This window comes from Lampetra planeri, chromosome 15 (genome assembly GCF_965212315.1).
Source record: "Lampetra planeri chromosome 15, kcLamPlan1.2.h2, whole genome shotgun sequence".
Taxonomy (NCBI): domain Eukaryota; kingdom Metazoa; phylum Chordata; class Hyperoartia; order Petromyzontiformes; family Petromyzontidae; genus Lampetra; species Lampetra planeri.
The window spans coordinates 4,502,861-4,516,223 of record NC_136121.1 but is presented as its reverse complement, the minus strand read 5'-3'; the positions used below and the strand labels follow the sequence as shown (position 1 = coordinate 4,516,223).

Below are 13,363 nucleotides of genomic sequence, written 5' to 3'. Positions count from 1 at the left end.
CCTTAGAGCCTAGTCTCACATGGGTTGGACCAGATGACGCCAAAAGGCGCACAACTCAAAGATAATGCACCATAAGAGTATGAGAGCTCGGGGTAAGCATTTACACCATTGGAACCTCATTTGCCAATTAAAAATATGATAATTGGTCTTTTTACCCTTTTATCTGCGAACAAAACTGACACCTTTTTTTACAAGGAGTCATGTTTGTATAGACCACAATACCTGCAGCCATAATGAAAAAAAAGTGTCAGTTTTATTGCCAGATAGAAGGGTAAAAAGACCAATTATCATATTTTTTTATTGGAAAATGAGGTTCCAATGGTGGAGATGATAGGCTGTACGCCGTTTCGATCTCTCGGCGCGGCAGTTGAAACAATGGGCACATTTCTTCAATCCACCCTCCCGCCCCATCTCTGTCCTTCCAGCAGTCCATCCAATGGGTGGACCACAGTTAGTCATCTGTCCTGTCTGCAGTCCATGCAATGAGTGCACCACAGTTAGTCGATCAGCAGATTGCGTGTAATTGGGGGTAAAGTGTGAGTATTCCCGCCTCTTCCAAGACATCTGGTCAGCACGAAAGAGTTGACCGATTGCCTCTACAGGAACTCTGGAGACCTCTGCCTGGTTGAGTCCCCCATGCCAGCAGTGGCTTGAGCAAAGCTGTCGTAGAGCCGCACGTTTTAACTTCAACATTTCTATCATTCAAAAGTTAACATTAATCTTTCACTTCTAAATTGGACCATGACATTAATTAGTTTGCTGTAGAATTTTTACGTAATTAATTGACTGTGCAAGTAGCAAAATATTTGTCTTTGCTCCTAGGAAAAGAGTGAAAGGGGGAACATTTTTATATAGCCTCGGTGCTCGTGATGGTTAATGTTCCATATTTGTTAACCACAGAAATAAAAATGTTAAGCCCACGCCTGTAAGAAGTTTACAAGTCACTGCACACTTGTGCGTTTTAATGCTTGCTTTCCTTACAAAATGCTGCATTGGGTTATAGAATTGGTATGCAATTCATGCAGTGCCAAATGTAGTTAGGGGCTGTTAAATTTGGGAACACACAAGGGAACATTTTTTTAAAGGACACAAAAGAGAAGAGTTTAGCGGCGGTGATGGCGGTGGGGTCTCGGTCTAGGTGCATCTGGGACTGATTATTCATTCTTGTCTTATTACCGTCCTAGGAGGTGTTAAAATTTTTAGTAGCTTGTGCCTTTTAAAATCGCCGTAGTGTACGTGCAGCACCATGTGGCAAGCAAGCATATCCAGCCACGTGCCTCTGTGTTAGGGAACTCGACTCGAAATCGGAAGGGTGCGAACGTAAAGCCTAGTCGGTGTTCAACTCACGGTTGAATGCGGAATTTTCACCACTTGCCCAGGGCTGCCCAGTAAAGACGACCATTGCCCAGTATCCATGGTGACATAACTAGGCGGTAACGTGCTCACCACTATGTTGCAAAGATTTGCGGTTCTAATTCGGCAGGCCGCCCTAGTTATTACTGCGGTGGTGTATTAACCACAATGTGCACGCCATCCGCTTCACAGTGGACGTGAAAGATCCCATGACGTCATTCGACGTGAGTGGGGCGTTGTGTGCCGGCGTCATGGAGCAACCCACAAATTACTCAATTAGGATTCGACCGAAGCAACAGTGTCCACTCCTGTGGAACGACTGCAAATTATGTCACGTGACACGTTGCGCCTTCGTGATAGTCTTGCACCATAAGAATGACACGACCACCAAATGCACTCAATTATTAGTTATCATTACTCATTTGGGCATGCAGATATTTTATATTTTATCTTTACATTGATTCGATTAATTAGAAGGAAATTTCGAAGGCAGTAATGTTTGTATCACTCTATCAATGACAAGTGCTGGAATAAAATAAAAACTTCCAGATATTCGAGGTTCACAACTCTTTTAATACAATAAATGAGCAAGTAAAAAAAACGAAACACAGAGAGGAAACAACATGTGTTCTTTCAGGAGAGACATTATGACTGAAAAACTCACACGGTTAAAGCTGTCATTCGATGCAATGATCGATAATTATCAAGCCTGTGATGCGCGTGTCATATGCTATAGCGGCAGGGCTCAGACTCTGCGGGCGAGGCAAGCCGCGTGCCATGCGCTGGGAGAGCGTGAGGAGAGACGGTTCGACGCGCGTGGCTGTTAACGGGGGTTTGATTATTACGTCCGTGTTGTTACGTTCGTGGTAAAGAGTTAATATCAGAATCATGAGAATATAGTAAGTATATATTTATACTGGTAGGAACCTCCTGGTTACACTAGCCCACAGGGGATTATTGCGTCCGTCCGTGGTGCAGGGAGGGGCTGGGTGGGGAGGGAGGGGCTGGGTGGGGAAGGAGGGGCTGGGTGGGGAGGGGAGGGTGGGGAGGGGCTGCGTGGGGAGGGTAGGGCTAGGGGTGGTGGGGCTGGGTGGGGAGGGGAGGTGGAGAGGGGCTAGGTGGGGAGGGTGGGGCTGGGTAGGGGGTGGGAGGGGTGGGGCTGGGTGGGGAGGGGCTGGTCACCCCGTGCTGCCCTTATAAAACTCAACGTTTAACCTAATCACGCCGGCTTGTGCCCGCCCTCACAGTCGGGCATATTTGCGGAATACACCACGCCACCGTTGACCCTGGCCATTGACCGAGCAACCAAAAGTTCCTACCAGCTCCCTCTGCAGGAATGTGTTACTTTGAGGAATCCGATGAGCCGTAAAGCTTTTTGACACAGATGTCCCAGTAGGGGCACGGGGTCAGAACGTTACAACAAACAATACAGAAACACGACAGGAGTGCAAAGTATAGGAAAGGTAAACAAATTACTTAGAAAAAAGATATTATACAAATAAAACGAAACTATTGTTTATCTTTCCAGATAAATCCCAACTGAGCTATTAGCTGCTTTTGCAGAAGCGACCTGGCCACCAATGATAGCTCAACGAAGTGGTTCTGCTTGTTCCGAGACTGTCCTGTGAGTGAATTCACTTAAGCCTTCTAATTGGTGAGCTCCCGTAGAGAAGAACATACGGGTGACCAAATGCATCGAGTGTGCGTAAATAATCAATGATCTTCAATTCATAAACGTTCTATGCCAAGCGTGGATCGCTCCGTGCTTCTTTTCACACTTGTCAGCATTTGTTCTATTTTCTCTGTCAGTGTCTGTGTTTATGCTATACTGAGAGACAGAAAACAAAAAACAACACATGGAATAGAGAAAATCTGCAATAGTTTGAAATTGACAGTATTTGCGGTTAATACCAACATTCCTCGTTTCCTGTTTTTGAATACGTAATTGGCAAGGAGTTAGATTTTTTTCATGATTTTTATTTCCAGACTGTTACACGGTATTAATTAACATTCTCGGAATTACAGAGATGCAAAGAGAAGCGTTTGGATCACGACACAAAATGCAAATCACAGAGACATCACTTTGTAAAAATAAAATATCTTGTGGGCTTGGTCAGTATACGTTACCAGAAGGTGGTAGAGACTCACAACAGCATGGGCAGCCAAAGGAGGGAACACACCGAAGATTGTATCCACCGCAGAGAAGGAGCAATGAAATCGGCTCGATCACATGCTCTACATGGATTGTTACATCACGAGACCGTGAGAGATGGCAACATCTTAGGGAAGTTTTCATCCAGCAGTAGATAAATTGTAGCACGGAGGCGAGATGTTATCTCACTCACCTGGCATGCCAAAGCTCGTGGGTTTGATCCCGACCCTTACGTCTGCTGTATATTTGGCGTTTCGAGTATTTGGCTGATATGCATGTCCACGTGATAAGCCACTTCGTTGACCTATCATTTATGGCTAGGTTGCTTCGGAAAAAGAGCTACATAGCTCAGTAGGCCTTACCTGGTAAAATAAAACGAGTGAATCGTCAATGTGTTCTATGCAATGGGTTCACGTGAGACCTACAGCCACTAGAGGCGCTATCATTCACATCATTCCAAATACAAAAATCAACGCGTGAATCGGATCACGACCGAGAATCGCAATGCCAATAGAATAGCCAAGGGGACTGATTATACAGTGTCACATATCTGACTCACTGGGCACTGAGGTATAGGTGGATATGTGAAAATGTTAGATAGGTGAACATCCGTAGAAAATTACTGCTGCACCTTGTGCAATTAAGGCTCCGGTTGTGGGCAGTTAATTGACATGGGAGGGGATATGTGACGGTCAATGACGCGGCATTGCATTGCATTGTATGAGGCAACTTGCCAAATGTAAACGTTTAATGTACATGCAGAGATTTAGCATGCGAGAGACACTCAACAGAGGTGTCACCCTCGTTTAGCGTTTAGCACAACTGGGTTGTACTCCAGAGATCAACAGGTCGTATTGATCTCCCGGCGCGGCAGTTAAATTGGCCACGTTTTTTTCAATCCCCTCCTGTCAACCCAAGCTGTATGCATGGTTTATGCTAGTTTAGTCGGTGGGCAGGTTGTGCCTGAGTTAAAGCGTGGGGACTCCCACCTCTTCCAAGATGTATGGTCAGGGGTTAGGGCTAGGCAGAGAGTACTCTATTAAGCAATTATGTTAATGGACTGTTTCGCAGAGTTTGATTGTTATCATGGGTAAATATTGTAATATGTGCGTCATTGCAGTGCTAACACTTATTTCCCAAACCTTGTTTCATCGATGTGATCTAAAATGGATTGTCAGTGGCTTATCAACATATAACATTAATTGGTATTGATTTAAATTATATGCCCCATTCATCTCAGTTGTGTATGTGTGTGTGCATGTGTAATAATCCTTCTTGAGACGGCTTCGGAATCAGTCCTTTTATTTCCACTTCCACAATACACTTTACTCACTCACTCTCCGTTGCTGGCAGACAACGGAGAGAGGACAGACTTCACACTAAGTCCCCACCGCGCACGTGGCACCCAGAGCCCCCATACACGCGTGACCCTGCTCTTCTCGGTTCCCAGTCTGCTCTCGATCGTTCTCTCTCACTCTCTCTTAATCCCTTCGTCACGTGGTCCCCCCAGCCAATCGTTCATGGACAGCCTTGACCATTCTCGATGGTTCCCTGTCAATCCCGGGACCACGCCTCTCATCCGGCTCCCCATTAGCTGGGGCCCCGAATGGCTAGGCCAATCACTCCTGATGACATGCCGTGATCACGCCTGGGCCATGCTCCCTATCTCAACCCTTATTGGCTACAAGCAGGACCGGCAAGCCAATCCCCACGTGAACCCTCTATGGCTGTTATTACACATGCAAGACAAAGTTCCCCCGTTTAGCTTTAACATACTTTTTTGGGGCAAGTGCTGTTAGCGACCACCTATGAATGCCAGCACGGCACACGAGAGGGTGGGTGGCCAGCACCACGCCCGGCCGTCTTTGTCTCCCTGGCGGAGATGTTTACACACCACACGGGGTACTCATTTGAGGCCGAGTCGAAATGCGTGCACACACACACACACACAACTATAATCACAAACTGGGAAGATGAGCTGAATAAGTATTCCATCAATTCAACTGCATACGTGCACCATGATTGGTAATTACCATTCTAAATAATCACAAGATTAACCCTGCTCTGGTAACAGTAAACAGCTTTGTCCTAAGTCTCGGCAATAAATCTGTTCTTGAAATGCACAGCACGTGGCAATTTAGCCTTGAAATGCATCCCAAGCATTTAGTTAAGCAAATTCAGCCTTGAAATCATATTCCTGAGCTGGGGGTTTAATTTTCCCCCCTGTATTTAAAATAAGTCACCTTTAGAGCTGCATATTATGAAACGTGTTCCAAGAACTGCAACTGCTTGGCAAGCAGAACGTGTAATTACTCCGTTTTGATATTATCTTGCCTTTGCACAAACGTGTAATTATAGTAACATGTTGATCGACAGTAAATAGCAGTAATGCATTTTGTATGGATAAAACCGTGACATGCGTTGCTGTAAGCGCATGGTCATGGCGTTGAGTGAAACTCCAACGGAACTATGAAGCATGTTGGGTGGTCTGCAGAATATGAGGTCTCATACGCAAACTCTAATATTTAAGCATTTCAGCATCACTGCTAAGAATTGCATAAAACACAATTTCCTTAACCTTATTTTATAGCTGTCTCACTTGACCTCTGCGTAAGCCTATACAGCATTATGTTGAGAAAACATTATTAGAAGAAACTAAAATAACTTTCCTTTTTGCCGTGAAATTTTTTGGTGAACTTAATATTAGTAGTTTTCTCTTTCAAAAAAATATATACCCTATGCACCTGTGACTTACTATAATTTGACATGGCAAGTGTCAACATCAGCATTCCTTAATCCCAAGCCTTGAAGCTCAATCCAGAGACCTAATCAAATTATTAGATTTTTAAATAAATACACACTAAAGTAAGTTAAAACTTGGGGTAAAGTTGTCGCCTTGCTCAAACAAGTTATGGAGTGGCACTCATCTTTGTTGGAAACAGTTGGAGACTTCAAATAGCATTTGTGCAGGTGCTCTGCATAGCTCTGCGGGGTGTTTTTGGTTGTACCATATGCACTGATTCGACAACACACAAAAAGGTGCAGTGTGTGTCTGTACAAAAAAATCCCGCAGCCGTAAACATTACACAAAACCAGCAGTTCCTGAAGAACTGCATTATTGGTCGGTCACATCAATACATTGCGCAAATGTGACCAACAGGCAGGCAGGGAAACAACTATAGACTGGATTTGTCCTTATTAAGAATCATCAGTACAGGACAGTCACCAATGCTCACTGCTGTCTGCCTCTGCCAACCTCATAGAGGTAGGGAGAAAAGCTTTCTTAATGGCAGCAATAACTCAAATCTGTGACGAAATGTGAAGAGACCTTCATCCATTGATATCATACTTACAAAAACTATTTTTAAAACTTGGAAATTACTAAGCAGATGACAAAAATCAGTTAAACAATGAAGAGAGGGTGCTGAGAATGATGGCACCTGGGTTCGATTACAATTGCCCAAACAATTTATAGCATTTATCAAAGCGTGTTGTGGGAAGGCTAAGCCATGACAATTTTGAATGTCAGAAGAGTTCAATAATATTTTACATGATAGATTTTGGCTTATCATATTTACTAATTATTACGGCCCAGAAAGTATAAATATTATGATAATAAGCAAAGCTGTGTTTTGGTCGCTAATATATTCTGTGGATTGTTTTGGTAGTGGAATTGCAATTGTTTCTAAATTGGATGTATGTTGAACTTCTTTCACACTGTACTTCGCCAACCATGCTAAACACAAAAAGCAGTTCTAAAGAAATTCGTTTTTTAATCTAGATTTAAAAGTGCATAGCTACAGTTTAAAGAGTCACATTTTAAATAATGTTGTTGAACAACATTGCCTCTTTGGGAATTGTATGCAAAGCCCACATTTGCACTGGCTTTCTGCTGAATGTCTAATTGAATGCATTTGCATGTTTTACTTGATTCTTGTCACTGTAATGAGAGTAATTTGTTGTGTTTTACAGTTCTTTGCAGAAAAACAGACTCCGAACTCTTCCAGCATTGGTGTTTCGAAGATACGCAAGCCTGGAAAAGCTGTAAGTGCTTTTTTCTGTTTAGCTTGTTGTCCGTCCACCGCACCTCCAATTAGCATGGTTGGCTATGTACGGTGCAAAAGAAGTTCAACATACATGCATTATTCCACATCATTCCTCCACATTCTAATTTCTAACATACAGCATCCTTCCACAAAGAACACTGGGATGCTGCCATAGTGTAATGGTTATCACATTGGACTTGCAATCCAGAGGTCACCGGTTGAATCTTCTGGCATGGCAGTTAAAACATTGGGTACGTTTCTTAAATCTTCCTGCATCTGTCAATTCAACTATATATATAGGTACCCCTAGAATTAATCGGCAGGTAAGGTGTGGTCGGGTAAAATGCAGGTAATATCCCACCTCTTTAAGGATATCTCGCCAGTGTGGAAGAGGAGGCCAAATACCCTATTTCTCTCTAGTGGAATCACTTTTTGCGAGCAGTGGCGTGAACAATAAATTACAGGACTGCATTGTTAATAAGACTCGCAAGAATAGGCCAATGTATCATTTCTCAACCTAAAAAGAAAATATCACCCACAACGATCATAGTGCTTCAGAAAGCATAAGCAGTCCATTCACCATGTGTTTGAAAAGGTGAATAACCTCTTAGCCAAGGTATTCCTAGACAAAAAAATAGATCATATCATCATGTCACATTGCATCATCAGTATGTAAATTCAACAATCAGTCTTAAAGTATACACTCTTTGTAGAAAGTCAAAATTAAAAGTGTAAAATGTTTACTCTTTGGTTTTGTTCGGTAAAATCACGTAGAATAATAATAATTAAATTAATTAATTAAATGTTTCAAGTCACGTAGAAAGGAAATCAATTTTTATTAATAAATACATTTATTTATTTTCTTTTTACGTGACTTTACCGAAAAAACCAAAGGGTAATTGGTGCAGTCACGAAAGCTTCAAATCAAGTTTGTAAAATGTTCTTGGATGTTGCTCATGTCCATTGGTGGCCCTGAGTCACTCTTATGGCATGAGCAGGTCTGTCCATTGGAAAGTAAATATTGAGTTAAACACAAGCAGGATATTAATATCATGGCCTTGGTTGCTGCATTTTGATTTCCAAGTCACGCGACGAAATTTTAAGAATATGGTCTGATGCACCCCATTGTTTCCCGACTTCAGAGACTGCCATGTTGAATGATTTGATAGTCTATAATTTATCAAACAATTTAAACACCTCATTTAGATTAGATAAGAGCCTATTGTGACATGTGGTTTCTTTGCAAAGAGAGAGTCCAACTCTTATCGTGAAATAATTTTCACATGTTGAACATAATCCCATCTCAGCAACTTGCGACTTTGTGCCATATTCTACGACATGCTTCAACATCAGCATTCTAGAACTGCGAGCCTCCAAGCCCAAATAATTGCAAATGCACATGTTGGACGAGTCTATTTAATTGAAATACTGATTGTATGCTCTTTTACGTAGTTCACGTAAACAGTTCTTGTTCTGCCGCATATTTCAACGTTAAAGTAATCCCACGCGTTTCGACTCATTGGCGATACTCCGTATTTCTTCACCATCCTTCGGCTATGGTGGAGGTGCAACGTCTCTATGACTAGGTCAAAGTCTCGTCTGGGACTGATGCAGTCCATCATCCTTCCAAGGCTGATAAATTAACAATTGTGTCACGTGGGAATCAACAGCAGTTGCATTATGTTGATACTAATTTTCACCAAGGGAATGTATAATTGTACCACAATGGAAAGTGTATGACAACTATTTAGTTTGCTAATGACATCTAAGTAAGGTAAATTGGTTGAAGCATTCTGTGTAGTGTGGTCATATTTAACATGTATTGCATCTCGCTCGAGGAACTCTAGATGGATACACACGTAACACAAAATACAAACTTCTCCCATTCGCTGACATAAAGATGTCCTGGTTACCCTTAGATAATACAGGGGTTAGGGCCAGAATCACAGTATGAAGAATGGCGTAATTGCACAATCAGCTCGTTCACCGTTAATTGAATCCGAGGTGTTTCATTGCCAAACAATAATACATATTTGTTCTTGGATTAGGACACATCCAAGTTTTTTTTTGTTTACCTTGTGCTGATGTTTTCCAAATTGTACTAGGCACTCATTTAAGGCTCATTGACTTAGGGGAGGCCTAGGATAGATTCACAAAAGCGTTTGCGACTGGTGTTCGGTTGGGAATTTAACCCAGGTGACCAGGATTGTAGCACAACACATTAAGCAGGGCTCCACCCGAGGAGAATTTAAATTTGTGAATGCCTAGGTCCACGAAAATGTAATATTATGGAGTCATATAACATCTGCCCATTAAGAATACAAATGCCACAATATATATACTACCACAACATGCAGGCACTTACTGGTATAAGCCTCTAGGTGACTTATACCATGGATATTTATTAACTGAAAACGTCATTATTCAATCTTGATTTGAAGCTTTCGTGACTGCAGGAATCCATACTCTTTGGTTCTTTTGGTAAAGTGACGTAGTTATTTTTTATACCTACGTGACTTTGCCGAAAGAACCAAAGAGTACGTCATTATTCAGTTGTTAACATACATTCACATTGAATGTGTTTACTTTCTGTGCAATGTTTACTTCACAATATCTATACCCTGGAGGGACATTTACGTGTAATGGGACATGGGCTGTTTCATTGACGGACTCATTTTACGGTTTGTGGGTTCTGCATCACGCTTTGCCTACAAGTTGAAAATGTGTACATGTACACGAGAGATGCGCACCATTGGATATTAAGTCAGTAACGCATACGATGATGCTTCTGTGAGATTGATATTTACACAGCTGAGTTAAATATTTGCGTACGTAATCCTATGATTTGTGGGTTTTTTTTAATGCACTAAATTGGTTATTTGTACAAGAGATATAGTTCCGATTCTGATGGCAATTTGAACTATTGACCTTTCTATTCATTGCAATACGAGCACGCTGCCACCGTTTAAATGAGCATGAATGAAGATATATATAATAGTTAGGACGTACGGTTTATAGTCAGGTAGAGTTCATGGAGAGGGCTATTATGTATTTTTATTCACTCTTGTATAAAGGTAAATGCTAAAGATGCAGCCCTATAATTACCTGTTTGTACCACTGCTGGCAGAAGGGCCTCGACTGGAGGGCCTCTAGTGAGGGTATGTGGCCTACTCTACCATGCTGGCCAGACACCTTGGAAGACATGGGAGTACACAAGAGTTTACCCCAACACACAGGACCGGCCGATGGACTCATTGTGCAGAGCCCATCTCTCCTGCTGGGTGGACAGAGGAGGGATTTCAGAATAAGAATCTTTGTTTAGACTGGAGGAATCCGATAAGCTATGAAGCTCTTTTTCACATATGTCCAGTATGGACAGGTTAGAAAGTTACGACAAACGATACAAAAACACAATAGGAGTGCAACGTATAGGAAATGTAAACAAATAACTATTTATTTTTTACCAGGTAAAGTCCACTGAGTTATTAGCTTATTTTTCAGAAGCAACCTGGCCACAAATGACAGCTCAACGAAGTGGTTCATCATGATTCAAGAAACTTTTCCAGTTCAATCTCCCAACACAGCAGTTGAAACAAATGCTGTACTCGGAAGTCCGTCTGGGGACCTCTGCCTGTGATATCACGGCAGCATATCTTACTGTTGTGTAGCATGTATAACCTCGAGTGGCCGCGACGGTTTTTTGTGAATCAATCGCTTACAACGCATCTGAATGATTAACAACTGATTCGTACAAACCCAATTCGATTGCTGTATCATGAGTGTAAGGATACGTTGGAATCAAATCATTTGCTACAAGCCTGCTAATTAATGTTCATTTGAGTAACTGGTGTGGTTATATTACTTGACTCGCAATGTGACGGTTACAAGTTAAAATCCTGGTTTGGGGTGAGACCGGGCCCATCAGTCCGCCAGGTTTGCTAAACCTTCGTGGGAAGTCAACAGCAGTAATTTAAAGAAATTGGCCTCTCATGTAAGATTGTGATCTTTCACAATCAAATATGTATTTCGCCAACCATGCATTGTGTTGTAGCATTAGAATCATCAATGTAACCGAGGCTTCTGTTAACTTGAAGTTGTTCCTAAAAGATAGATTTATTGGTGAACTGTTTTTAAAGACGCATCCTCTTCACAGCAACAATACAGTGACCGTGTAGAATCTGTTGTTGTTTTACCCTTTTCTGTTTACACAGGTACCTGCAGAATAACCAGATAAGATCAGTTTCCAGCAGAGCATTTTCTGGACTTCACAACCTCACCCGCCTGTGAGTAACGATTAGTGACACAATTACGTTTTAAAATATATTATTGAGGCATTATTTGGTTAACCTCCTCGTGAATGTGCAGGGTGATCTGTCTTCACAAAGCCCACTAATACTCTCCTCTGCACAATAAATAAGGAGCCATCAATGTCAGAATATTCAATCATCTGTTGAGAAAGGGAGTTAGAGGCTCATTAGAAATTCGTTGGGGTGTCTGTAAATGGATCGATGCTATGTTGTTGACTGATGGAAATATACATATTTAGCTGGGCATTGTGGGTGCATACCTAATGTAGCGACGTCGTCGCATGTCTCGAGCCTTGAGGTGTAATACACCCAACAAGGCACCTGAGTGAGACAGAAGAGCAAGTAGGATGTTCGCCTGTCTCTGTTGGTCTTTAAGTGTTGTTCCTTAATAAATTGGGATTTTTCAATTCCCTCCGCCAAGCCATCACTCTCGGCACGGAAATAATTAGTGATTATTCATGTGATTTGCTTATGGGGTGGAGTGGTTGTGCAATAGTTGGCAATGCACTATGAACTCAGCAACCCCGAGTTTCATTGCTGGCCACAGCTAACATCAGTGGCAAGTAATATTTGAACCAATCCTGCCCCCGACCTCTCTCCCCACCCCCCACGTCTCCACCTGCACTGTCCGGCATGGTGCAGCATAGTCAATAGACTCCATAGACAGAAACAGCATAGGGAGACCTTCATCCGGCAGTGAACTAACAATAGATTGAAACATACATCTTCATTATAATTAATTTGCTTGCTAATTTTTTATACATTTTAACTCATCCACATGATGCATGAAAATAACGATTTCCATCTTGCTCTATTTAAGACTGGAAGCAGGTGGATTGCTTAATTATTCCGGCAAATCGCCCAATAATGCTGGATGTAATCACTACCAAAACATCATACTCAAATTGTAAATGTTGTGTATTTACTCTCCAACACATAGGTGGACTGAAGTAGTAACAAATTGGCACGTTTGGTTTACGTGAAACACCTTCCTGGCTGTGTTGGGTGGTGGAGGGTTATGACACATTTATACTTACGTGATCTAACCCAAAAACCTTTATTATGAACGATTTCCTATAAGATGACATGATACATTTTATTTTTGCAATCATCCAGATGTACAGATATCCTGCAGCAGCATAAAGTAATTTTGAAAATGGCATGGCTTGTAACTAAATTATCCTCACACATATTCTTTGTGCAATATCCATCGTTATGAATGCAGTTTGTTTAATTTTGACAAGCACAGTTATTGAGAATGCTATAATCAAAATGAAGTAGTTACTGTGGCTAATGTCACTGATTCTACCACATCTCATCTCCACTTTCTTCCTTTTGCTATATCACGCAAATTATGCACAGTTGATACCTATAGTATCCCAGCATCTAACTTGAGGTTCTTCCTGACCTGTGGGTGGCCACTCCAATGCACACATGCACTACCTGGCCCCATGTGCATGTATGCTTAACTTCCGAGTTAATCTAAGGTGCGGGGGAAGGACAAC

At 41.9% G+C, this 13,363-nt stretch overlaps 1 protein-coding gene across 1 annotated transcript in view; it reads left to right on the top strand.

The window, feature by feature from the left end:
* LOC144722609 (relaxin receptor 1-like) overlaps nt 1-13,363 on the top strand; it is a 320,166-nt gene that overhangs the window by 174,808 nt on the left and 131,995 nt on the right. The window contains exons 5-6 of the mRNA XM_078600845.1: nt 7,478-7,549; nt 11,763-11,834. Coding sequence (XP_078456971.1) covers nt 7,478-7,549; nt 11,763-11,834 — 144 coding nt within the window. The remainder of the gene's footprint in view (nt 1-7,477; nt 7,550-11,762; nt 11,835-13,363) is intronic.